Source organism: Oreochromis niloticus, linkage group LG9, assembly GCF_001858045.2.
Source record: "Oreochromis niloticus isolate F11D_XX linkage group LG9, O_niloticus_UMD_NMBU, whole genome shotgun sequence".
Classification (NCBI taxonomy): domain Eukaryota; kingdom Metazoa; phylum Chordata; class Actinopteri; order Cichliformes; family Cichlidae; genus Oreochromis; species Oreochromis niloticus.
This window is the reverse complement of record NC_031974.2, coordinates 8,918,366-8,945,903: the sequence shown is the minus strand read 5'-3', so window position 1 is coordinate 8,945,903 and position 27,538 is coordinate 8,918,366. Positions and strand designations below refer to the sequence as shown.

Genomic DNA, 27,538 nt, shown 5'->3' with positions numbered 1-27,538 from the left:
TTATACAAGGTAAAGATCCATAAAAAGAAGATATAACAGCTGCTTTGTGCAAATACACAGTGGTCCACAGCCTGGGATGTTTTCCAGTGTTGTTACAACAAAACATGGAGAGTCATGGGATAACAAGTTACACATCAAATAAATAAGTTGTCTGCTTTACCATCTTCAAATATACTTTAAAATATATTTATGCATGTATACTGACAGTAAAGTACAAAAAGGCTTAGGTAAGGGATTATAATACCCTGTCAAACAGCTGGGTTTCATCACAATCAGACAAGGTTCACAAGGATTTCTGTAATAACATTGTGGTGTTATCATAACAGCGTGTTCGGGTTTTGAAATTTGAAATTGTAATGTTTATTTAGGAGTGAATCAAATCTAGAGCTATGACTAATCAAGTAATGTCAACTGAAAAGATAATTCAATTTTATACTGTTTTTAATTACATATTTCCACCAAACAGACAAAATGTAAATCAAATAAAAAACATTTACATGTAAAAATACTTGATACTAAACAACACAGTGGACTCAGTAACTTAAGCTAGAAGTTAGTTTAAAAAAAATGCTTCCCATTTTCTCCTTTTTAACTCCTTTCCGTTATTGTATAAAATAACTAATTATTTTATTTTATTTCCCCTCAGCCAAGTTAAGCCAGTTTAAGTAACATTGGTGGGGGTTTTTTACATCAGCTTTTCCTTTAGCTAAAGCTAACATTTGCCATTTTAAAAAAAAAAAAAAAAAAAAAAGTTTTTCTAGTAACAGCAGCAGAAAAATTCAAACAAAGTTAACTGGTTAACTTCATTTCAATAGTCACATCAACACGACATTTCTCTTTGTAACATTATTAGTGTCTTATGGTCATGTTAATAGTGTTCACATATTAGTTCCTGCATTTGCAAAGATTTTAAAGATTTAAAGGTCGATGACCTTTCAAGTCATAAACACGATGTCGTGATCACAATGACTTGGAAGTCTGAAGTTCCATCTGAAAGGAATGAAATCTGAAATTTAATTTTACCTTCACAATTACATTTTTTACTTGTAAGCTAGTTCAAAAGTAAAGTAACATTTTCTTGTGTGTTTTAGTTTAGGGGGGTACTTTTGCTTAAAAAAAAAAAAAAAAGGTTAAACTAATCTTACTAAATTCTTCTCTTTTTAAAAACAATATTCAAAAAAAAAAAAAAAAAAAAAAAAAAAAGTAAATCTTTATAACTGCATGTTTTCCATGAAAGCTTGTTTCTGACTTCTTTACTATCCATAAATTACAATTTCAGGTTAGTTTCTAGAAGAGTCGACATTTTAAGTTGGGTATCTTGTAATTTCAACTTAGAAGTAAATCAAAAATTTTAAATAATACAGAAATTTTAACTTGCCTTTCCCTGGCTGTTTGTTTGGTGGTTTTTTGTTTGTTTGTTTGTTTGTTATTTGTTTGAAAAGAATCAAGCAATCAGTAATGTTCCTTATAATATTTTTTTTCCTCAAGCTAGCTGAAAAGTACCATTAGCTTGCTAAATTTGATGATGTTAGCAACTATTATACGTTTTTGTTTTGATTTTTTCATTTAAAATCAATCCTATTGAATTAAAAAGGATAATTCTGATTCATTACCACTTGCTTTGCTCTTGTAAGTGATACATTATATTTCACGCTGTTACCGCATTAACCACAATGTTACCACAGAGGACTGGTAAACAGGATCCAGACTGCATTTAAAATGTGTACCATTAAAACTTTCAAGGGACCACAGATCATGCTTTTCCATTCAATCCTGTGACTAATTTACATATATTTTACTTAATCTCATTTCTCAGCAAAATAGTCACCTTTTTAGACAAACTGTATAAATATGCAGCACAGAGTGAACACCGCAAACCCCAAAACAGCATTTTTAGTGTCTCACAGGAAAGCATCCAGCAATACAAACGGCAGCAATGAGAAAGAGGCGGTCAGACATAATAATGCAACCTGCTGAATTTTCTGGCTTTGATCAAAAGCAGTGGCAGTCTCTGGCTCACAGTGGTTATGGACTGTACAGGGAACACAAAGGCAGTGTCTGCCTCCTTGTCTGGGATGTGCCCCGCAAATATGATGCTGGAAAAAGTGCCAGAAACACCAACTTATGGCTGTATGTTTCAGATGGCTCTCGTTTGATTTTGAATAGAGATTTATTATCCTTCATGAAACTAGTGCTCATTCTGTCGGCCCCCCAAGCTTCACAATCAGAAGATGAGACAGAAACAGAGTCAATGAGGATTTTCGGGGCTGCCAGTTGTCACGGTTTGACTGCAGTGCCAGGTTCAGGACAGGCTGGGGTGGACGCTGGTGCCGGCTGAGCCAATGTGGAGAACCAGGTGGACATGGCCGTCTTGGCGCTGGTCAATGCCCCTCCCACTGACTGACCTGAGAGTGGAAAATAGAGAATTTCTCTTTACTTTTTTGTTTTTCCCACAGTGACACCAGAACGAATTCTTACAGTAGACATATGATTACTTAATGTGGGCACAGTCATGGTTACAGTTAGGTCTGCAAGTGTTGCAACAGTTTTTTATAAAACTTCATTCAGTTTTGTATTTAAAGACTTAAAAGCATCCTGTGTTTGACAGAGATCAGGTAACTAAGTCACTGAAGAAAACTCCATTTCTTTACCCTTTACAAACTCTTGGTTTGCTTTTGCGGTTTGCTTTGGTTCATTATCACTTTGTACTTTACTGCTTGGTGTTTACCTTACAATATAAATTCCCTTGAGAGCTACTGTTGTGGTAATTTGGCAAAATATAAATAAAAGTAAGCTGAAATTGAAGTGAAGGTTCCATTTCCTGGTTCCATGTCCATGCCATAAGTCAGGGGTGGGGGAACTCCAGGCCTCAAGGGCCTGTGTCCTGCAGGTTTTAGATGTGTGTTTGAATGGTAAAATGGTCTGCATTTGTATAGCGCTTTACTAGTCCCTAAGGACCCCAAAGCGCTTTACACATCCAGTCATCCACCCATTCACACACTGGTGATGGCAAGCTACATTGTAGCCACAGCTGCCCTGGGGCGCACTGACAGAGGCGAGGCTGCCATACACTGGCGCCACCGGGCCCTCTGACCATCACCAGTAGGCAACGGGTGAAGTGTCTTGCCCAAGGACACAATGACCGAGACTGTCCAAGCCGGGGCTCGAACCGGCAAACTTCCAATTATAAGGCGAACTCCCAACTCTTGAGCCACGATCGCCAATCCAACACAGCTGATTTAAATGGCTAAATTACCTCCTCAACATGTCGTGAAGCTCTCCAGAGGCCTGTTGATGAACTAATCATTTGATTCAGGTGTGTTGACCCAGGGTGATATCTAAAGGACACTGGCCCTTGAAAGCCTGGAGCTCCCCATTCCTGCCATAAGTCGTTCAAGTCCTATATAGTGTTCCTGTTTTTTGAGTGTAACTGGTGTTTCATTTATATTTGCCTTTGACAGTGATATGTATACCTCCTCAAAAGTTCTTCAGTTGGTTGTATTTTGTAAAAGGTTTTTCTTAACCATGGAATTCTGTGATCATCCACTTCAGTGGTTTTCCAGGCCTTTTGGTGTTGCTGAGCCAGCCCGTCTGCTTTTTAGGAATGTACCAGATTGTTGGATCTCTCTAATAGATTTGTTTTTTCAGCCTAATGATGGCCTACTTCACTTGTACCGTCATCTCTTTGGGGCTCATACTGAACGCTGAATTAAAGCTGAAAGTTTGCACTTTAATGACATGTTGACTGGTAATGTGCAGAAATTAATTAAAAACAAGCAAAACCCTTGCTGTCTGACGGCCTGATCTGGGTTTAACTGAGCAGCTGCCTTACCGACTGCCTTCCCGGTCTGGACTACACTGCGACTGGTTGTCATCATGGCGTTTCCGATCTTCTTCCCTCGCTCGCTGTTCTGCACCGAGCTGCAAAGAGAAAACAAAAGGTTCACAAACGCCCAGAACAAGCACTCTTGTCTATTGTCTCCCTGTCTACAATCTGACACTAAAGGAATTCTTCCTCCTTTCCAGGAAAGAAACCACATAAACGTGCTGTTGCTAAATGTTGCACCAACCTGTTAAAGGGGATTATGTAACAGCAAAGAGACTGAGCATCAGTCACAGGTGGTGAATGTGATGATCAGAGCTGACCCAACAGCGGAAACAAGACGACTAAGTTTCACAACAAATGTAGGGCTAAATGCAGCCGCGCCTAGCTTTATCTGAACAGCAGCTTGGCGCTAATCCAGCACACAACCTTTCACGCGGATCCCCGCTGACCTGACATTCAGCAGGAATCTCACTCCTGCATCATCTGGGCAAACAGCAGCGTTGTTAAAAACGATGGGGATATATGTCAGCAGCTGCAGAGAGCAGACGTCTGTCACTCAAGCCTCTAATCAGCCGTTATTTCATCTGAACATAAACTTACTGTCGAGTTTACTACACATGAAAATCAAACCAGAGGCCCGCAACGCCGAGGTTTGGGATGCACTTACAAGTGATGTTGGGAAACAAAGCTACCACACGTGAAGATTACATCACTGGATTTCAACACACATCTGTTCTGTGAGCCAACTAGCAAAAACAAAGATATGTTGTCTGTTTCAGCTGCTAGTCTCAATTTGTCTTATTTTTGTTTATGTTATATTAAATAAAATGCTTTAGGAAAACAAGAAAGTCTTTAAGACAGAGGATTTAATGAATATGAAGGCAGGTTCTTGCTTTCATTCTCCATATTTATGGCCATATTTAACCTAAAAGACTGCAGGGACTCATTAAAAAAGGTTTTTATAAAACTTTTCATCCTCATATAACTGATATTTTTCCCCCAAATGTGTGACTTCTTTCCCCTGACACGACTTTCTTCTTCAATAACTTTTTACTTTTTTATGCTTCTCTTGACTTCTTTCTATTCTATAAAGTTTCAGGGTGTTTCTGTCAATTGTCAATTCATGTCTTAATTATGATAACTTTGCAGGTCTTTTTTAATATATTTGTATTTTTTTCCAGCATAAATGTACATGTATGTCTAGGAATTTTTCTTGTGCATCTTTGGCTAACTCATCTGGATTAACTCATTTTTTAAATTTCAAATATGTGAGTTTCTTTTCCTCATAAATTTGTGACATTTCTCTAATATAACCCATCCTCTCCCGGGAGCTTCCTCCCTTTTTTTGGCCCTATTATGCCATTGTTAATACACATCAAAAGGCAGAAAAAAATTTAATCAATGCAATAACTGTGAATTTTAAAGTAAACATTCAAGATTTCCACTAAGAAAAACTGCTGCCAAGATTCAGAGTGGCTCTGAGAGGCCTGCAGGATGTAAAGTCTACATATGAAACCTAAAACCAAACAGAAAATGAGACGTGTGCGTAGTGCCATCATTCCTTCAAACCACACAGAGCCAGAGCAGCATCAACATGACACCGCTCTCCGCAGAAGCAGAGCAGAGCAGCGGAGCGTCAACTCTGAGGCGTCTTGGAGTCAGACGGCTGTCCTGCAGTGCCGTCGCCCGCAAGTGGATCCGCCAAACAAGCTGCGGTTGCTAAGCCCATGTTGCTAGGATCAATAATCCAGCTTTGTGGCTGCTCATTTCCTCGGCAGGAATCTCTCCTCGCTGTGCTTCTTTTTGGCTAAAGTAGAGGACCTGCTGACGGACAATCCCAGCAGGGCAGTTGGGTCACGCAAGTTAAAGCAACCGAATATAACCGAGTGTAGAAGTTTCCTAAACGAAGAATAAAATAAAATAAAATTTGTTTGTTTTATATTTCCACACAGCACCCCATTTGTTACCGTCACCGACTCAACAGCGCCACCAGTAGTCCAAAAAAAAAAAAAAAAGAAGAAATAATGTTTGGATGGTTGTCTGAAACTTGTTTAATCATCTTTTGTATATGAATGTATTGCAGCACATTGTTCCCAGGGTTTCTTGAAGACCAAATTTAGTATAAATCTAGAAAAATAAAATATATCAAATACTTCAGTAAGTGACAAAAGCACCATTTAATTTTTTTTTTTTGGTCTTGCAAACATGTCCCTGTTGACAAAGGCTTATCCTGATGTAAGTGTCTAACGTCTGGGTAAAATCTAGTCCATTAGCACTGCTAACAATTACTATCATGTTGGATTTAAGACTATTTTAAACGTTCTGACACTAAACAAAGCTTTTTTTAAACGTAATCCATATAATCTTCTTTATATTAACGTGGGTTAATTTATGATCACAGTCGTCTGTTGACATGTGCCGTTATGACAATTTCTTATCATAAAAATGTGTCCGAACAATAATTTCACAACTGTTACATTAGTTTCATGTAGAGAAATTGTGGAAATATGCTGTTTGTTTGTTTTGATATTATCGGCTTTGATTTTATATTAACAAGAAAGTATTCCTGTAAAAAAAAAAAAAAAAAAAAAAAAAAGGATGTAAAAATTGAAAAATCTTTTAAAGCCTTAACCATGAAATTTAAAAAACAAAAACAAAACATTTTTTGAGAATTGTGTGTTTATTGAACCTTCTGATTGGTCTTTAAAATAAAATAAATATTAATTTGCATATATATGAGAGTTCATTTGTATCCTATTTGCTACAGCCGGCATTTTTTGTAAGTTAATACACAAAATATATTGTGGAAATTATTTTGGTTTTTTTAGGGGGGAAAAAGAAAACCCAGAACACAATTTGCTTTAAAGGGTTCATTTTGAATTTGTCACTTTTTTCCTATAAATTTGTTCCTTTTTTTTTTTTTTTTTTTGTTAAGATTTTTAAAATAATTTTAAAACAGAATAAGAAACTTGTGATTTCTTTCCTCATAAATTTGTAACTTTTTCCTTGAAAATTTCTGGCATTTTTCTTCTTTTTTTTTCCCCCCTTTCAGGAAAATGTTACAATTTTCCAGTAAAAAACAAACAAACAAACAAACAATTTTTTATTTGAGAATTGTACTTATTATATGTTTGTTTGTTCTTGTCTTTTTGTCCCTTGTTTTCCTTGTTTGGTACATAAACAACTGAATTCCTGATATGTCACAAGTGATCCCATCTGGATATTTTTAGCCACTCAAATAGCCTGGTCGCTTGAGGGTTAAGGATGGCTCTTGACACTGGTTTAGTGGTTTATGTTTATTCATTACATGATTAAGTAAACCTACTTAAGATCTTAACGCTCACATATGATCAAAAATACATTAAAATTAGAGGAGTATTAGTTTAATACTAATGAATACTAACGAACGAGATCCAGAATCCTGGTTTTAAATGTTTTGCTCACTGTGCTCTGAGAGAGATGAACTGCAGAACTGGAAAAAATCTTAACTTTGAATGTGTTCAGGGGAAATCGGGGTGAAATAATGGAAACTTTGTGGCTCACATGTAAACCTGCCACCCAGTTTCACACTGGTTTCCAGAAAGCCCAGAGCTTCTGTGTGCACTCTCCATCGAGCTGAGTGACCCAAATAAACAGCTCCTTATGTAGCAGAGTGCGGTACGCCAACAATAAAGAATCAGTGTGTGTGTGCGTGTCTCTGCAGCCATGCAGCTCATCACATGACTGTTTTCTGAGAGCATCTCTGCCACCGGCTGCTTTTTGTCCAATGCTGATGACAAGGGGACATGAAAAGAGTTGGCCTTTAGTAGCCCCCTCCTGGTGCTTCAATAATACACATGCAACACAGCACATTCACAAGGAAGTCAAGCGTAGCACTGAGTCTTTCTCTTTCTTTAATCCAGTGATGAGCTGAGTGGAGTGCACAGACTCAGCCTTCTTTTAAACTTTCCCAAGCAGTGGGATACATCAGGCTCGTCACCATCCGCCCCACTAACCCCAGTCCCCCCCTCTTCCCCAGCCGTGATGTCTCAAGTTGCAGGAAAACAGCTCTGTGTTTACCGATGCAGGGAAACACAGGGGGAGAGTTTTCTGCCGATTCTCCAGCTGATGAGAAGCACCAAGGCAGCTCTTTGAGCTCTTTGGGGTCAAGAGTGTCCTGAGACTGACGGGCACCAAATAAATAAATTGAAGGTCACCGATGAGACATGTTACTAAAGAAAACCCAACAAGCTTTCTTGGTATGATAAAACAGCATATAAAATGTTCTATTGACTGGTGTGACTCATAGCTGTCTTGGCCTTACAACGCAGCCTCATGCAGCAGGTTGCAAAACACTCGTGACTTCTAATCTACTGATTCCTGTTTCTCAATACAAATTTTCCTCCTTTTTTTTTTTTTTTTTTTTTAAATCTCTATATTCCTGCACATGAATTTCCGCTCCTTATTTTTCTGACTGAGCACAATTTTTCAGCTGTACAGTCTCATATGTACTGATATATGTACACAAAATCAATATTTTCTACTTTTAAAAGGAGAAACAGGAAGTTGGAGGGATTGGGTGGTGAAGCGTTCACATGGTTCACACCAAAGACCCGAGTTTGGGTCATTTATGTCAGAGATTTTTGCGTTTCTACTTGAAGTTCTCTATTTAAAATACTAAAATGACTTGGCTAAACATCTTCATAATGCTATGTTTTCTGTGGAAAAAAAAGAAGATTTTGAAGACTTGGTTATGTTTAGAAAAAAAGTACAGTGCATACTACTCATTTTAAAGCTCTGTTTTCTTGGTTGCCATGATGATACTAAAGCATCTGGACAACATGTGTCCTGCAGACACCAAATATACTTCCTATTGGAAGACTATTTTTATTTCGCAATAAATAAATAAACATAATGACACAATCATGTTGTCACAAACAATTATACTGTTTTTTGTGACTATTTTAATTTTTGCTTTGGCTTCTTTATACTTATATTCTATATTGCATGTGTAAAAACACCCGTTCAGTGTTTCTGTTGTGTTTGTTTTTATTTATTTTCTACTAAAAGACAACTCTCACGCGTGCTTGGTTCAATAACTGTAATACATCGGTGACCTTTTTCATCCTATTTAGTGTCACTTGATATTTGATTCTGATGTCTTTATGGAAATAAACAGTTGCAAGGATTTTGTTCATAGTAAACGGAGATGTTCACAGATCTAAATATAGCAGCCGTACTGGAAGCCATCCAGAGGTTAACGGGAACGTGATCCTAATCGGGACACAAGCCAAATTTAAATCAAGTCATTTCTATGGGCCGATTACCAGAACTTCTTACTGCACAGTCACTGCTCCGATTGTCAAAAAGTATTTTAAAAATTATTCAATCATTTATGATTTTTTTAAACTGTAAAATATGTTTTATTATATTTAAAACTATTTAAAACTCTCATAATTTTTCAGACAAAGTAAATGTGCTAAAAGCGCGCAGGGGTGTCTGTTAATCTAGTAGAAGTCTCCTGATTGGACGCTGCGCAGTTACACTAATCTAACCCTGTGCTGTTTGTCTATCTGTGTGTTTGTTTACTAAAGCATTACGACAAATTTCTCAGGGGCCATGTCACCGAACACCAGAGGGTAAAGCGAGAACTTTGGGTATGACAGCCAAGCAGATCTTAGCATGAAGCTAAGTTAGGGATCTAGACACTCTCCACTGTGTGTGTGTGTGTGTGTGTGTGTGTGTGTGTGTGTGTGTGTGTGTGTGTGTGTGTGTGTGTGTGTGGTGGGAGGCATTTATCTGAAGCGTAACACTAGACGTGGCACTCCAGCTGTGGACGGAGTCGCCTTTCATCCACACTTCCTGGAATGAAACTGGAGCTGAGGCTGAAGAAGTTTCTGGCTCCGTTTTTGAGAATGAAACTCACTCATAATTAATGACTGCGGCTGATATGAGACCCTCGCTGCCACCGCAACCCCCGACCCGAGTCGACACTGACCGCTGAGCTGCTATATCCATCCAAGCGACGCGCTGCCTGCTGCTCCTTGTCATATACTGTATTCATAAAGTATTCACAGCTGGGTGTTTGGGTGCACTGAGCCTGACAGCCATTGAAAATTTAATCATCAGCGGGTCTAAAAAGAGACGCTAAAATTTTAAAAACACATTCTTCAGAGCTGGGAGTCTCAATCTCCCATATTTTGACTTATTTTTACTTCATTTGGCATTTTAAGTAAACACTGTTTTTTCATTTCCAGCTCCATATTTTCATCCTTGGACTTTTTTAGAGTAACAATTGCATGATTCAAAGTTCAAAATAAACTTTATTTATATTTTACTGGGCCTTGGTGCAGACTCTCATATTATTGCCAGTCTGAAAAAAACTGATATCCCCTCATTGTGACATTACACAGAGCCAACAGTAGAAAACACTGTCTGGAACTGTGTTTAGAGGAATCTGAAGCCTTTGGCTCATAGGGTTTACCTGCACAAACACTGGCATCATTATTTGTAACGTTGGCCTTTTTTAAATAAACTATCAAGATTTTTACAGTATAAATATATCAACTTTTGCATGTGTTAAAAATTAGACAGCTCCTTCAAAGTAAAAGCTAGAGGATTTAGCAAAAGTGGGAAGGATACTTAAAGTTGTACCTTAAGTAAAAATACGTCTGGCAGGGGGAAACAAACAAGGAGAAATTATCTTAAAAATGCTCAGAATGTACTGGGGGGGGGGGCCTGAAGCAGGCACAGAAAACTATCGTTCAGGCAGATGTGAAGAGAACCACTCCTAGGCAGACCCTCATACACACACCCAGTATCTCAGCATATATGCATAATGTAACTGTCAACAGTATTGAATACAGAGTTTAGTACCAACAAAACATGTCTGAAGGTTCTCAGTCATGAAGGTCATCGTAGTCTAAGTAGCTTGGAAAGAAAAGCATCTGGACTTGTTCAAGTTTCTTGAAAGCGTTTCACCTCTCATCCGAGAAGCTTCTTCGGTTCAAAGAGGAACTGGTGGAGAGTCTGATTTTTAAGCCCTACTGAGAGTGTCCCTCAGAGGGTCATGGACCCCCCCCCCCCTACTGATCTTGTACCTAATCACACAAGCCAAGGTATGAAAATGGGTGTGGGTCACAATCAGCCAAGGTTTCGTGTGACCACCCTAATTTGTGACGACTACAGTCAAGGTGGGGCAAGGTCTCAGGTGTCACTTTTCACACTGTGTGTTTGGTTTAATAAAAAGGGAAAGTTCTGCAGATGGTCTTTAAGCACGACTTTAAAGACTAGTCTCTCGGACTCTCTCTCTCCCTCTCTCTGCTGCTGCAGCTTTGACTTCTTCTAACCACCACTAGAGGGCAGCAACATACATGCTCTGAACTGCAGAAAACAAGTGATGGGGTGAAGCTTCACCCTGCATCTTATCTGCTATTAAAACTTTATACAAATTCCTGATTTTGAGAAGAAAAAGAAGATAAGAAGAAGATAACATGAAACAGCACTCACTGTGAGAGTCGTAGCTTTACGTCGGCTACGCTGTACTGACCCTGGAACGGATGTCTACAACGGAGAAGACAAGCAGTAAAAATAAGCTCATTAAAACAAAGATGGGATCATGAATAACAAATATGAAACATTCAAAAGAGCCTGCAATGCAAATTATGGGTCATTATAAACTGTTTCCTTTTTGCTACTGTCAAGTTTTAAATCTGGATATCAACAGCTGCAGGTAACAGAGGTCAGTCGCCCTCCTGTCCACCTACCCTGGGGTGACGGCGGTCATGCCGGGGTGCTTGTTGCTATACCACACCCGGTAGTTGTGGGTGATCTTCCACGCTGTGATGAAAGGTGCCCCGTAATCTGCCAGCAGCCGCTCGTTATCTGAAAGGAAGAGATGGGAAATAACGACAGGCATTCAGTTACATGCAATATGGAACCTGACAAGCAAAGCATCTGAACAGGATGAGAGCTTTATGGGTTTTTTTTTTTTTAATGTAAGTTGTACTCATTGGAAATAAAGTTAAAACCAATTATCAGATGGAGAAAAGCTGGATAGATTTATTTATCCCGCTCATCTTGTCTCTTTCTGGGGCATTTAGTTAAAGACATTAAACCTAATATAAACGCCCCGTCCATTTCTAAATGCGTACAAGCTCCCAGATGTGTTTTATGGAAATGTGATTACTTGTACGAGCCTTTCTAGGTGTTTATTTTTTTATTTATTTTATAAGTATCGTGAACAGTTTTGATTGTCTTACCTTGCTGTAATGCAGAAGACAGTAAGGAGTGAAGGTAGAGGGTGAACTGGGCTCTGATCCACTCGTCTCCACCCTCCCAGCCCGTCCCGTCCAGAAAGACATCGTCGCGGTTCTCCGTCACGTGTTTGACCAAGTAGTCGGCGAAGCGCAGGTCTGCTGTGGTCAGGCTCAACATCTTTCTGAGCTCGGGGTCTTGGATCTGGATACGAGCTTCTTCCACCTGAAACAGTGTAGTATTAAAAAAAAAAAAAAGATTAAATATTTACATTTTTAAAAGTTAATAAAACAGTTTTACACACACAGGACTTACTTCGACAATGGCGTCACTGAGGTGCCTCTGCTGACGGAAGAGGATGTTGGTTGCTCCGGCGACAAAGCCTCGCACCGTCACGTCTGACAGGAGGTGATGCTGCTGCAGCGCCATGTAGGGCAGGCACAGGTAACCCTGGAAACAAGAAAAGACAAAGGTCGCTGTGTTTATGACAGCCGTACACCTGCTTATCTCCACCCAGCTGTCTGGGCTGAGATTTTAATGGTTAATTATTAACCAATATTGATAAATTATAAAGTCGTGTCAAGAAGACATTTCAAATCAAAAAGGTGAAACGGGAACAGGTGCAATCAGGGTCAGCACATGAAGCTTTGTTTGTCACGCAGAAAACTTCAGGAAAGATTCACAAGAAGACGGCAATCTGCAAAAGTCCTCTCGGATTTTGGTCTGAGGGTTGCACCACTGAACCACTTCAAAGGAAACAGAATTCTCAACAGAAAGCATTCATCGCTGCTGTTACCTTAGTGAAGATGGCGAGTGGCAGGCCGTACTGATCCTCCTCCAGACCTGACACCAGGCCCTGGGTGACCCCTCCCTGACCGGTGACTGCCTGCGGCTGCACTGTGATCGGCGTTCCGGGTTTGGAGTCAAATGTTTCCGGGAGCTCGGACTCAGTCTCAGAAGGTGCCTCTTGCGGTCCACCTTCGTCCAGCACGCTGGGGTCGAGAGTCTCCCACTCGCTCTCGGAGGACTCAGGAGAGATGCGTGAGGGCGGCTTGAGGTGGTGATTGTCGCCCTCTGAGCTATTCCCAGAGGATTCTGTGGCAGGCTGGGCCGTCTCCACCCCGAGGTCAAGGGCGGTGCTATCGATGTCGGTGACGGACACAGAGACGAACTCTTCGGCACCCGAGACACTCTCCACTAAACTTTGGTCCTCTGACACACTGCTCTTAGGTCTGTAGTGGGACGAGTCCACCAGGCCGTGTTCGATCATACCTGCACGAATATCACAGGAAACGCGTTCTGTCAATCTACTACTACAATTGCACCACAGGCTGCAAAGCCTTTCACACTGGAAGAGCACAAAGATATTTGCAGGACAGGTTTGCATAGCACGAATGTGTCATATGCCTAACAGTTAGCCAAAAACGAAAATAGTCACTAGAATGAGCATGAAGTCAAAACTGGAACAAAAGAATCAATAAAATGAAACAAGAATCCAAAACACAAAAACAACACAAACAGTTTTATCAGAGAAGTCCTGTGTGGGGTGTCACAAAGCCCTGATTCATGGCGGTTCAAAAGATCAGTGCCAGATCTGTCTTCCTTTTGGAGTTACTGACCTGGAAACAGCGATAACACTGTCATCAGAGCTCCTACTAGTCTGTTGACAGGAGACACATAGAACAGGACCTGCAAACATGAGCAAGAAGAAAGAAAGAAAAGAGGTGAACAAAATGGATGAGCACAGAGTAAGAAGTGAGACATGAAGGCAAAACAGAGAAAAACACAGAAAAATGTTTTTAAAAACACAATATATAAACACACACACACACACACACACACACACACACAGAGAAAAGAGTAAATCTTATTCACAGATCAACAATTTAACATTTAATTAAAATTTAACAGGACTTAAATGGCAGTAATGGAATCAGCCTTAAAAATGTATTAAGTCAAATAATGGAGGGTGGACTTCACAGCAACTAAGATCATTAAATATTTAAAAATGGATGAGACACACAGAATTTAACAGGATCTACAAGTGTATAAAAGACTAATACAATGAATAAAGGAGCCAAAGGGTCATCCCATGCCAATTCACAGTGGCTAAAAGCTTCCAGCAGAAATTTCTTAATAGAAACTGTTCAAAACTTCAGGTCCCTACTGTCAAGGCAAACTGGAAAACTACCTGAGCTCGATCCATTAAATGTTTTAGGACAGATAACCGGTATGATGGTCTATGAATGTGGATGCCTAAAAAGATTTGTATGTCTGATCTCTGACATCAGATTTGGAGACTTTTAGAAAGAAAAATGTTTTTTTTTTTTCAAAAGTCTAAAAATAGAAATAACTACAAATCAGAGATGCACCAAACTTTTTCCTATGTTGAATCTGTCTCTGTGGTTATCTGCCAATATTGAGCACCACTCAATTTAAAAAGCATACTGATCAATATCTGAATCCCAAGTATACATTAACATTATATGGTTATATTTAGAGCAAATATGGTGGAAATGTTTTTTTAGCCAGAAAAACTGGGTCAGGACTCTCTTATACCCTGAAAGGGACTGAAAGGAGTCATCGGGAAGATGAGCTAAAGAAAGGCCAAAGAAAGGCCTTGTCTTTTCTTAGAGCCAGGAGTGACAGAACTATACCTCACAATTACCAAACTATATTAAGAAAAGGGGAAGGATGCATTTCAGTTTGAATTCTCACCTTCTTTTCCAGCAAAATGAGCTTAAAGAGGATGAGAGCCTGCAAAGATTTAAAAAAAAAAAAAAAAAAAAAAAAAGGTAAATAAACAGGATATTTTTGATGAATTTTAGTGCTTTAAATAATCAGATGTTCCCCACCTTGTGTCTGAAGTGCAGGATTAGATCTCTCGGTGACAACCCTGATGGGAGAAGAAAAAAAAAAAAATGTTTAGGAAAAGGTTAAATAAAAGCTAAGATTTGTTGTTAAACCCTCCTGTTATCTGATAGATCTGGGACATACCTAGATAAACCTGTGATCCGTCCAGAGCTGAACCCCTCAGAGAGCTGTTCATGTGGTCGTACAGTTCCTGCAGCGAAAACAGGAGGTGAGCAAGCAGCTGACTGGAAGGTACAAATACTACTACCTCACTCAAACAGGTTTAGTCTGACTGTTTTCTCACCTTCAGGATTGAGATCTGTGAGAAGTCTTTCTCCTCGAAGTAGGCGTGTGTGATGAGCTGAAGTTTGGCTTGGAGCAGACCGTAGAGAGGCTACGAGGAAATTCAAACACACCATATGTGAGTGAGTCATGTACAGTGTGACCCATAAAAATCCTGTGAGGCTAATTTCTGCTTTATATTTATTTAGCATGGGTGGTAACATCCTTTGTCTTGATGCTTTTCCTCCTGCCTCTGTTTTTCTCCCCACTCTACAATTGGCACTGCTAAAAGAGGGTCTGTGGTGCCACGGTCCCCTTCCCAAAACTTGTATTGTCACAGCAACATAACCATGTGCGGAAATCACAATAGGGACAAGGGGATGCTGATATGCTTTTTCTGGTAAAAACACTGTTTTGCCCCCTCAATGAATCACTGTAAATATAACCGTATGATTTATTCATATGTATGGGGAAAAAAGGAATACCCTGGTTTGGCTCTGAATATTACCTCATAAGAAACTGAAGTTTCTTATAAAGCCAAAACATTTAAGGGTAAAACATAAAACATTATGAATCTTAATTCTCAATGGTGACACATATATAACATACAGACACATATAGATCAGCAGACAGTGACTTTAGAGCCTAAATGAGGAGGCCACAGTGCCGGGAAATAAAAACATCCTCTCTACACGATTTCCTTCCACTTCTCCATGTGAGCTCACAGCAACATTTTACGGCCCACTGACTTAATTTAATTTTTAGACTGAAATTAGAGCTTATTAAATTAAGTCATCCAGTGACTGACTCACCACTCGACTGAGGACACAGACGCTCTTCTGAACAGTCTCCCTGGTGACATCAGCCTGCCGGACCTTTAGGGCCTGAAAGACGAGCAAGAAAAAAGAAACGTGAAATAAACTTCCCTCTATATGCTCTGCTTTAATTTGTTGCTGCAGTTACAGCGCAAAAGGTTTGGGTCAGTTTCACTAGACTCAATGCAAACAACAGACACAGCTTTGGATCTGAGAAGTGAAGCAAATGCAGAAACCTAATAATGTACATTTACATCCTATAATAACAATAATAGCCAACAGGCGGCTACTTTTATGGTTCCCAAAAAGAGTCAGAGTGCACTGAAGTAAAAATTATCCTCATGCTAACTTGATCTATGACATATTAAAAACTTTCATGATGAGTTTAGTGAATCAAACGTGGCGTTTGTAGTGTGGTGATCATCACACTTCACGTCACCCTTTTCCTGCAAACTTAGCAGCTCTGTCTCTAGTTTTAGCCACTTTATCACAATGGCATCTTTTTCTCCTGGAACTAAAACAGCTCTTTCTTTCAGGAACTACCCTTGCTTTTGGGATGAGGCAATTCAATCCCATTCAATTGTATTTGTATTGCGCCAAATCACAACAACAGTTGCCTCAAGGTGCTTTATACTGTAAGGTAAAGCCTTTCAATAATACAAAGAAAACAGAAATAATCAACCTTGGTGGCTATTAAAGAAATGAGGAAATTTAAGGCACTTCCATATTGGCTTCACATTTCAAACCTTGCCAACACCTTTTAGCAGTAGCTACAAATGAGATGCTACCAGGCTCTTACAAAATCAGTAAAAACATTTTTAAAAAATATATTTACATAAACTGCATGGTTCCCCACCCATGCCATTTCATCAATCTTTTGTGATGAAATGGCATGGGCGTAGCTTTCTGTCATAGAGCTGCTGCACACAGGTGCCTGGTCATTAAAGTGTGCCTATTGTCCTTCATAAACTGACCTTTGCTTCTATTTGGCGATAACAGGACACTCCATAGACACACTTTGTGTCTCCACTGAGAGGCGGCAGGTGAAAATACACAGTGTCTGCAAACCAAGAAAAAGATACAATCACATTATTATACCACATGCTAAAGGGCAGAAAGACAAAAGAATAAACAGCATGAGAAAAATCACTCGTGTGCAGTTAGATTAGACTGATATGCATTCTTTTCTGTGGTAAACAGCAGCTTCAGCAAAGGCAATCAATACAATAAAAACCAGTAAGTTTAGATAGTGTTTGTGGAAGACTGCAGTGGCTGACAGCAGGTTTTCAAACCAGCTGCCAAACTGGATAAACTTGAAGGCAGAAACAAACATTTACAAGTTGCATGATGATAGCTGAAAAAAAGAAGAGAAAAAAAAAAAGCCGCTCTTCATGTTCACATTAACTACAGCTCACAAGTCACGAATAAGAGTTTGTGCAGTTTACAGTCTGTTTAAAACTGTTTGCGTTAAGAAGTTTAAAGAAATTCAGAACCGGCTTTACAAGACAGACACCTGCACATATCCCATCAGCCAATCACATGGCAGCATGAGGACACAGTTGAGACAACCAGCAGAAGTTCAAACTGAACATCGGAAAGAGGAAGAAAGTTGATTCGAGACACATTGAATGTGGCATTGTATGCAAAAGAGCATCTCTGATGATGTGCACACAAAAACAGCAGCAGAAGCCCACAGTGGGTGTGACTCCTGTCAGCTAACAACAGGAAACTGAAGCTACGATTCACACAGGCTCACCAAAACTGGACCCTAAGAGATTCGAAAAAACATGGCTGCATCTGATGGGTCTCAATTTCTGCTCCAAAATTCAGATAGTCGTATCAGATGGTACAACAGTCATTTTAGTATTTCAATAATACGTTAACGCCACTCTTGCGAGGGAAAAAAAGCATATTAGACATAAATGCTTATTCATTGTGCTGTTTTGTCTTTTTTTTTTCCAAACATATTTTTTGTTGCAGTATTTTGCAGAGTATATTGTACATTGGATGGATTTCCTGCCATCTAATTGGACACCACAGAATGAAACTCAAGGCAGCAGATTAAGCGTTCCAGCTGATAGAGGCACACGGGTCTAACACTGAATATTCAATCTATTTTACACTGAGAGCAAGTTGATAATTGTTTCATTAAACAACAATAAATAAAAATTTTTAGGGCTACTGAGAGCTGAGTATCAACAAGTTTTGGAATCAGCAATTTTTTAATGGCCAGAAACAATAATGAAGGATGACTGCATTTGAGAGTCATGCTGGACTATTTCGGTGTATTCAGGGACACTCTTGACATTTGAATAACTAAAATCTTTGCTGCACTAGATGTCCAAATTCACATCATCCTTTTAAGCATTTTAAATCTTGTTTACGGAGGCGTCTCAAGCGTTTTGCTTCCCAAAAATGGAGCTCAAAAAATGATTTTCAAAATTAGCATACAAGAGCTTCAAACACACATAAATCCACCCCCTACAAAAAAAAAAACAACAACAAAAAAAAAAAAACAAGATAAATCATCATGATTATGGATTATGTAAAGTCAAGAATAAGGAATTCAAAAGGAGAAAATCTCATTACTGATTGGTTTGGACTGGGAGTCCAACTTAAGGTTGAAAAATCATGTGCTTTACAACCCAATTCCTCTTTTACACTCACTGAGTGATATGTACCAATATAGAAACAACGTCAATCATCAATCAACAGCACAAAGATTAGAAACTGCAGCGACATGACAGCTGTCCTCTGTCATTAAGAAGATGATGGGGAAAGGAAGAGACTCGCATAAAACTTCAGGGCTCAACCGTTCATTCAGTCTGAGGAAAGGGGCTGAGGAGGATTTCACAACGTGACTAATATTTCCTCTGAACAAGACGACAGTAGGGTCACAAAGGTTAGACTGTGGACGTCACAGATTAAAGAGGAGGCAACGGCAGGGGCATCTGGGCAGAGGCCACACTCTCAGTACGTCAAACCCAACCAAGCAGCCCTGATATGCCAGGATACAGCTCTCAACTCTCTGCTCAACACGACACACAGATTTTGCTCCACCAGATCACCATTTTTCTTTTTTACTGACTGGATCACCTGTGCAAGGATGCGATAGCTTAAAGAGAGAGCACAAAACACTGCAGTCATCAATAAACTGCTGCCCGTTTCTGGAAATCTCAACATTTTATAGTTATTTCTCATTATCTGATACAGGAAAAAAAAAAAAAAAAAAAAAAAAAAATATATGTGCTTGAGTAAACAAAACCCCAATTAAACTGCTTTAAAATAGTTTTATGAGACTGGTGATTTTCCAGTGCCAAACATATGCAGGAAACACCCCGTTTGCCTTTAGTGTTTCACAGAAGGAGCCACTGTTGTTTCTTAATCAGTTCACAACACGCTGGAGGCAACAAAGGAACCGATCCACAGAGATTTCTCTACAGTGAAAGCTGTGCGAGTGGAGCTCAGGCTGATACGTATTCAGGGGAGACTTTTTAGGCTCACAGGAAGTCAGAATAATTGATCAGACATAGCAACAGTGTAGACTGTCGAGGCTCATGCAGCAATGAGCCCTCCTGCATTATTTACTCATTATGCAGCTCCATGTACATTATATTACTGGATAATACTTATTGATTCATTAAAGCTGCAGCTGGAGATGATTGTAATTACTTTAGATACTGCTGGGCACTTTAGGAAAGCCAAATTTAATCATACATTCATACATCCTTTATTACATGTCTTTGGACTGCAGGAGGACGTCAGAGTACCTGGAGAAAATATTCAGGGTTCCAGGCAGGAACCTTCTGGCTGTGATGCATCAGTGTTGACTACTGACCACTACACCACTGTGCCAAAAAAAAAAAGGGCTGTAAAATTAATGGTACGGAGTACAAATTACAGTACTTGCCTCAAAAATGCAGTTGAGTAGAAGATGAAAGTATAGTAAGAGAGAAAAACATCAAAAAGTATATTAAAGCTGTACTTCAGTAAAGCAGAAGGTACTTTTGGGCTTAGCAGAGGCCAACATCCACATGTCTGATGAAGCACACATGCACTTTCTGATACAACCCACCCATTTATTTGGGCTTGGGCCTGGCACCAACTTTTGAGCCCTGAGGTTGTGTTTATGTCTCCTCCCAGTCACAAACTGGGGATTTTTCACATGTAAGTCACATGTGTAATAGACTGCATGACAAATCTGAGTAAATTCACTCAGTTATGTTGCAGCAATAGTCCTAGCCCAGTGACATTTGTTGAGGATAGGCCAGTGGCACTCTGCAGATATCTGCATACTACTTAAAATTTTATTTTATTAAACATTTTTCAAAGAGAATGCATCTCCCCAGGCCCTCCTCTTCTGAACACAGCCCTCGACTTGGGAAAAAACAACAATTCTATTTTTATCAAGACCATATTTTAATAAACCTAACAAAGCAGTTTCTAATGATATTTAATATTAAAGTAAAGCAAGTGACCCCAGAATCCAGATCTGGGTTCTTCAGCCCTTTAAAAGTGACCACCTGGATGATAACTGAAGTCCAGAAGCATGACTCACTAAATTAAAAGGTGTATTATTTCAGGCTGTTTCTGAATATCCTGGATACTTTTACTAATCAGTCTCTTCGTGTAACAGCAGTCTCTGTTACATGAAGCCCTCGTTTTTTCACTTCTGAATCACCGAGCTGACCAACAAACAGCTGACAGCTCTGAGCAGGAAGTGAGAACTGTCCTCTCCTGGGTCCTGCATGTCAACCCATGCTGATGAGTGTAGTTTTTAAAGTTGAAACTACAGATATGAACCTTGGCTCAGTTCCTGCTATTTGCCTTCACAGGTCAGCGTGAAGCACGGGCCTGTCACATGACCGCAGCCACAACAGGCGAGTCACTCACTATCGCTCACACCCACCTCTCTGTTTACAGAAGTGACACCAGCCTTTTATCATCAACACCGGAGGACAATCATGATTTTATCACCTCTGTGAGAAGCACCTGCTGACTCATTCCCACACTTTTAAAATTCAATAACAGACTTCAATAATAGTGATTTAAACCCTGTTTTATTGGCAGCCAGGTATCTGAGACCTAGAATTATTCACATGTTTTAGCACTTTATTCACACAAAATCTTGTCAGTACTTTGATGCCTTTTCAATTACGCCTATGCCTATTATATTACAGCCTCCTTTGTGGTACAGCCCGTCCAACAAACAGAGGACTGACACAAATTCATGCTCACATTCGCATAACCAGTAACTGTAACACACGTCTTTGGGCTGTGGTAGGAAGCTCGAGTACCTAGAGACACGTGGAGAACACACAGGCCACACAGGCCCTAAAGCAAAACTTCAAGCTTCAAAAGCATGTTTGAAGTCTCAGCAGAAAAATGCACCATTTGTAAACAATCTGTCAGCACTCTGCAAATGAAGTAACACTGGGATCTCAGATTTTTAAGACTTCGTAAGACTTAATTACAAAGTGAGTTTGTGCCGTACCCTCCTGGTAGTTGTGTGCTCCGTCAGGAAGAGCCAGGAACGGGAGGTACTTCCACTCTTCTGGGAGCAGGTTGCTGTCATGACCCTCGTCTGGCATCAGCGGCGGGTACGAGAATTCGACCTGAGGAAAGAACAGACAAAGAATAACACCTCATTTAAGCTGTTTTAGCTCATACAGGTAATCTGCGAACAGACTGAATACAAATGAGGACGTTTGCGAGTTTGAAGTCATGGAAAATTTCCATCACTTGCACTGAATGACCTCAAATGTGTTTTCCTAATCATTTTACCCTCACCTCAAATGAAAACTTAATGAGTTGCAGGAGGTGCAGTTTGCCACGTCTTCTTACTGTGATGTTTTGTGCTGGACGTTTAGCCTTCTCTGAGGTATTTTAGTGACTGTAATCATAATAAATTTATACAGGGATGCTTTCTCTAATGGCTCTAATTGTGTTTATCATAGTTACACTGTTTCTTGTATCTGGGACACATATTCTAAAATCTAATATCATTAATTATGAGCCATTTGTGTATTGAGTACCTACTTTAAGGCCTCTAAAGTAATAAATCTTCCACGTATGTTTGGAAGGCTAAAGGTGGACAATGTGGTAAAAACAACATTTCTTTACTGCAGCAGTTGGAGTTAAAAAGAAAGACGTGGCTTGCAAAGTGCTTCACAAAAGGCAAATAATTGATAGAAACCAGATTTTCTTGTTGTTGTGTAATATCTGTAGTTTGCATGTGGGCTTAAAATGAAAATCTAAAGTTAAACATCATCTGCCTATTAGAAAATTATGGTATGCAGTGGGAAGACACAGCAGCAGCAATTTACATAATGCTGATCATTAATTTTCCTGTTTAGTTGGACGGTGCATGTTATTACCATCTTTCCTTTCATGAAAGAAAGGAAAGATGCCTCCTAAGATACCTAATACCTCCAATGTCCCCTCTGCCACAGGAGGTATTAGTATTGTGAGAATTCAGCCAGCTCCTATAATGGCTTGATCACATCACTCAGACAGGAAACCGTCCTAAGCAAAATTCGACCACAACTGTTGACTCAAAAGCTGCCTAGAACATCATCCCAATGAAACGGATGGTGCAGAGGAATAGCCTAGAAACAGGCCTGCAAAGCAAATACCATGCACATCCTATGATGCAGAGGATTTATGAGCAATCACTCTCCAAAGCCTCAAGCCAACTTGGTGTCACTGGAGTGGCAAAAAGAGATCCAACTACATCAGAGAAGGCTTTGGATTAAGAGAGGAGACTCATGGGGGCAGTCAATAAAAAAAAAAACAACATCTCAATGTGAAGAACACCGAAGACCCAATAAATGTAAAAACACACTCTACATTACTGGTCGTTACCTATAATATTCTTCCATTTCTCAGAGACAGACAAGTAGCTTAAACACCAGAAGGGACTGAAAGTTTATATTTAACAATTATTCTGGTTGACTTTCTGCAAAAAAATCATTTTTAAAGTTCGAAACAGATGTTCCCCACACCTTTTCAAATATTTTTGTCCAAACTTTCTGTCCAGTTTTTCCAGAATCTAGGCCAAATGTGGTATTCAGGATAATTGAGTTTATCCGAACAACACTTTCCAGGTGATTTACTGGTCGGTCTACATTCACACCCTCACCAGCAGCCACAAGCTGCGAGTAGAGATCGAAAGAGTAGAGTGTAGAGCTGCTCCTCCACATCAGGAGGATATATGACATTCAGGCATTTAACCCAGATGCCTGCAAGGTGAGCTGTTTCAGGCAAGTCCACCTGCGAGGAGACCTCGGGGGAGAGCCAGGACACAACAGAGATCAAAATCAGTTCCTAACATCACTTCGCACTGCCACACACAGAAACAGCATTACTATCAGGTAATCAAACTTCATTATAATGGCAAGACAAAGAGAACTGCATGTTTCACATCTAGTTTAATCAGCTTTGCTCCTTTCTCCACTGCCATTGATCGTTTCTCTACTGGGTCAGTTCCTAATTAGCAGGAGGTCCCCATATGTGAAAGCACTTGAAATAATTACTAACGCTCAGCAACAGTGACTATAAGTGTACCTTAGAAAGTTTCATATACACATCACATTTCCTGTTTCATGAAGTAGTGAGAGAGAAGTAAAGTAATTTAACTACAAAGAATGCAATGTTACCAATCGATTAATGCATGAATGACTTCATGAGATATACTAAATATACACTACAGAAGGACAGCAAAACTACTAAGAAATATCATAACTAACAATTAAACTTCAAAAACCCTCCAACAAGACTAACTGGAAACCTGCTGGTCCTGAACACCTCGGACACACCCACCAGCAATGATTCAATGTTTGATGGGGAAATCCTCCCTCAGGGCAGAGTGCCACTCCTCACCCCAGAGAAGTGATGCTCTGAACAGAAATGCATCCATTACTGAGCTTATTCATCCTGAATTGAGTTTATTTTTCATTTATATTTTTAGGCAGAGAGCGAGGAGCTGACATTAAACTATTCTTTTGGTCAATACAGACAAAGTAAATTTCAAATGTAGGAAATATTTCTAAAAATCCAGCTTTCAACTTGTTCAGGAAAACCTTTGGAGTTACAGCCTGGACCCCCAAACACTTAAGCCAGTATGCTTAAGTACTTGGGGTGGGTCCAAAACAGTGGACCTACATGGCACAGTGACAGAGGTTCATGAAAGCAACACCCGCACAAGTGGAACAGAAAACTGCTTAAAGATTAAAGTTAGATTAAAGTTATAGTTTTCACACAGCTGAATAAACGTCACACAGAAAACTGATTAAACAGAAGTGTGAGATGGTCGAGAATTTACTCCAATGTCCTTTTATATTTTAGAAAGCAAAGAACAGATGGCTGAGTTCATTATTAAACTTCACTGAGACAATCTGCAAATTTCATTAAAAGTTTAATTAAACTATCATCTTGTCTTTGTTTTTAGTTAGCACATACCTTAAACACTTCAAGCTGTAAGCTAATGATAGTTATATAAGAGCAGATGCATGCTGGTGCAATAAGATGCACGTTTTACGTCCAATGGATGCATGATCTGATTAGTCGACTAATCATGCAGTTACACACTGAATAATCGGTGACTAGTCAACTATCAAAATAATCGTTTGTGGCAGCTCTACCTTACATTAGCCACATCTTTAAAGTGTCTATGGATGTGCATGAAATGTCCAATTTTGTCCCATCTCGCAGTGGACCAAGCTCCACATTTTGTGGCATTTTCATACAAATCTGTCCATGAGTTACTATGTAATCCTCCAAACAAACACACTGAGCCAACTGCAAAACATGTTAGGGTGCAGATTTGTAATGTATGTGCCAATGTTTCTTAATGTACTGTTAAAAATAAACTTTGCAGATGTAAGGAATTAAAAAAACATGCTTTCAATGTTTTTAATCAGGCTCATTTGTGCATTTTTATTTGTATTTACATGCTTAAAATTAAGTGGGAAAATATAAGTAAACATATTTCTGTGTGATGGATGTTCCTGCTGCATTACTGATTAAGGTTTCCAATAAAAAATACATGTAGAAGTCCTCGAAATCCTGCCAGGCAAGCAGATGGACAGCAGGTGAATAAGAGGAGGAGGGCGGTTGTGAAAGAGAGGCAGAGAAACGGATTAAAGAGCCAGGAACCCAATCTTGTGCCGCCCAGCAGGAGATCGCTGACCCTTATCAGATAACCTCCATCACCTCCATCCCTGAGTGCAGGCCCATTAAAGGCAACAAAGACTGCAAACTGGGTGCTTTGCCAGGGCTTTGGTCTCATCTTTACATCAGGAAAGCTGTTGTTTTATCTTTGGGCTTGAGCAGCAGCTGTTTGCAAAACCGCAGAAAGAAAAACAGATGGAGAGCAGAGACAACAACAACACCACTGAGGAGGAGGAGGAAGTTCAGTGTGTAACTGCACATTTAATGAAATTTGAATCAGCAGCAGAAGAAGAACAAAACAACAATGTGAGGAAAAATTAGAATCAGTAAAGCGGGGGTGTTAAGCTCACTTTACATTAACGGCCACACAGAGTTCAATTTGGTCTTAGGTGATGATTTGTCAGACAAATTATTTTCACAATTAAACAACTGCTACAAATGTGAAATCTTGTAAACCTCCTCGTTGGAGTGTCAAAAAGTTTCATATGCAGTAAAAATCCTTAAAAAGATTTAAAAAAAAATTAAAAGGTAAACACTGAGTGCTCCTGCCCCTCAGCAAGCTTCTGGAAGTCAGCCAATCAAGAGATAGCAAGCTTAAACAGAAGGGGCTCTTTTTAAAGAGAGACTTTGTTTCAAACTGACAAGTCGTGTAAAGGGCCAGTGCAAGATCGAGCAGGAGTTTTTAAAACTTTTTAGTGCAGTCCTAGAATAATGAGTCAGTAATGCCTTCTGTCTGTCTTGTCAGCTGGGCACAAAACATATTTTTCGCTTTTAAACAACAACAACTCCTATAATAGTGACAGTTAAGTGTCTTCTTTTTACCAAAAAGGCCCTAAAATATTAAGTAAACAATGACATGATACCAAGAAAATGTTTCTAAACAGCTCAAAGAAAACCTGAACTGATCGATTAATCGGCTTGTTGTTCCATTTTTGTGCATACCCAGACAAAAGCAGGGTCCAGGAGAAGTGATGATGAGTATGCTGCAGCCTGAGATGAAAACACTGAACTGCTGGCAGCAGACCTCGTGTTATATAACCCTGGGAGCCCACAGCAAACTGCTGTTCTTAACCCCTCTTCACTGACAGGGAAGCCAGGCAGTGAGAAGTCTGTAGTTTTTACTGTTTTTATGTTTATAAATGTCCGCATTACTGCAGGACTGTGCATGCGCTGTTTAAAAAAACAAGCGCATATTAGAGATGTAAGGTGACACTCGTACCGTACAGAAGTTTAGTGAAAATGCACCTTTATGTCAACTCAATGTGAGGACTTGGTTAGCAGTTAGCCGATGTTAGCTGGGAGCAGAGGTTCACGTACCTGGCAGCCTTTTTTGTGGTGAAATCCAACCACCACGATGTGCAGCACCGGCCCCTTCCCTTCGTCTCTGCCCTGAGGCTCCATCCCCGCTGCTGTACCCGCAGTCTATCGTTGTTTTAACTCCGGAATTGGATGTAAACACAGATAACCGAGGCCGACTTTTCTGTCTGTATCTCCCTGAATATGTGACACAGACAGACGGCAGCACCGCAGAGATGATTTTCTCTTCCGCTTAGTCCTCACTGGCCAATTGGGCAAGAGCATCCCCCGCAGCGCACTTCCGTTTTCGCTTACCGAAATTTAAGCTTACAGCTAATTGCCCCCCCAAGGACAGTCTTCAGTTAAGTAGAGTCAATGGAGCAAATTTACTTAGACAATACTTTCTTAAGTGTGCAGACAAAAGCCAACATTTTATTACAGTTTTCAAAATTTCAGCATTGATATTAAATTCAACTTAAAATAAAATTTAGCTAAGCTGTGCTTACTAGCTTTTAGCTGACTAACTGTTTAGTTGCCTATCTTATTCAATTACTTTTTAGCTAACTATCAAACAATAATTTAGCTAGTCATATTTTAGCAGACTAATTAGCTGTTAGCATACAATTAGCTTTTAACTGGCTAATCAGCATTTATCTAATAACCTTTTAGCTAATCCCGTTTAGGCTAACTAATTGGCATTTAGCTACCCTACCTACCCTACCTACTTTCAGTGTTTTTCGTTATGTAACAAAAGTTGAGTTATAAACATATACAACAGGAAGGCGTGTATAAATTACTAGAGATTTCCAATTGTATAATGTTATTAATATAACGTAATAAAAACATTTAAATGACCGATTAAAGTTTTAATTCACTGTTGACCAATGTAACATAATATAATAAGATAACAGTTAACAATTATATTGAGTGTATTTTTTGTCTTAAGCAGGACAAAATGAATGTAAAGGCTTTAAATGCAATCAGGCTGAAGTTCTTTTGGAAAAAGTCACGAGTTGACTAACATTTCCTTCATATTTTCCTACATTTCAATCTGGAATTT

At 39.5% G+C, this 27,538-nt stretch overlaps 1 protein-coding gene across 1 annotated transcript; it reads right to left on the bottom strand.

Annotated features, from left to right (window-relative positions):
• Nucleotides 1-27,538, bottom strand: avl9 (AVL9 homolog (S. cerevisiase)). Its single transcript, XM_003439184.4, has 16 exons — nt 26,500-27,538; nt 21,506-21,626; nt 16,986-17,071; nt 16,009-16,080; nt 15,219-15,308; nt 15,059-15,125; nt 14,917-14,957; nt 14,780-14,818; nt 13,681-13,750; nt 12,858-13,333; nt 12,377-12,511; nt 12,067-12,286; nt 11,572-11,689; nt 11,315-11,368; nt 3,833-3,921; nt 1-2,405 (listed from the first exon to the last, which is right to left on the bottom strand). Exons 1-16 carry the CDS (start codon nt 26,581-26,583, stop codon nt 2,278-2,280), a joined length of 1,890 nt encoding a protein of 629 aa, XP_003439232.1. The 5' UTR covers nt 26,584-27,538; the 3' UTR covers nt 1-2,277.

Excerpts from the sequence above, each read along its gene's own strand:
- avl9 (XM_003439184.4), bottom strand. The coding sequence starts at position 26,583 with ATGGAGCCTCAGGGCAGAGACGAAGGGAAGGGGCCGGTGCTGCACATC. Across the intron at positions 14,958-15,058 it reads CGGATCACAGGTTTATCTAG|GGTTGTCACCGAGAGATCTA; the intron begins GTATGTCCCAGA and ends TTCTCCCATCAG. Across the intron at positions 11,690-12,066 it reads GTCTTCTGCATTACAGCAAG|ATAACGAGCGGCTGCTGGCA; the intron begins GTAAGACAATCA and ends TCTTCCTTTCAG.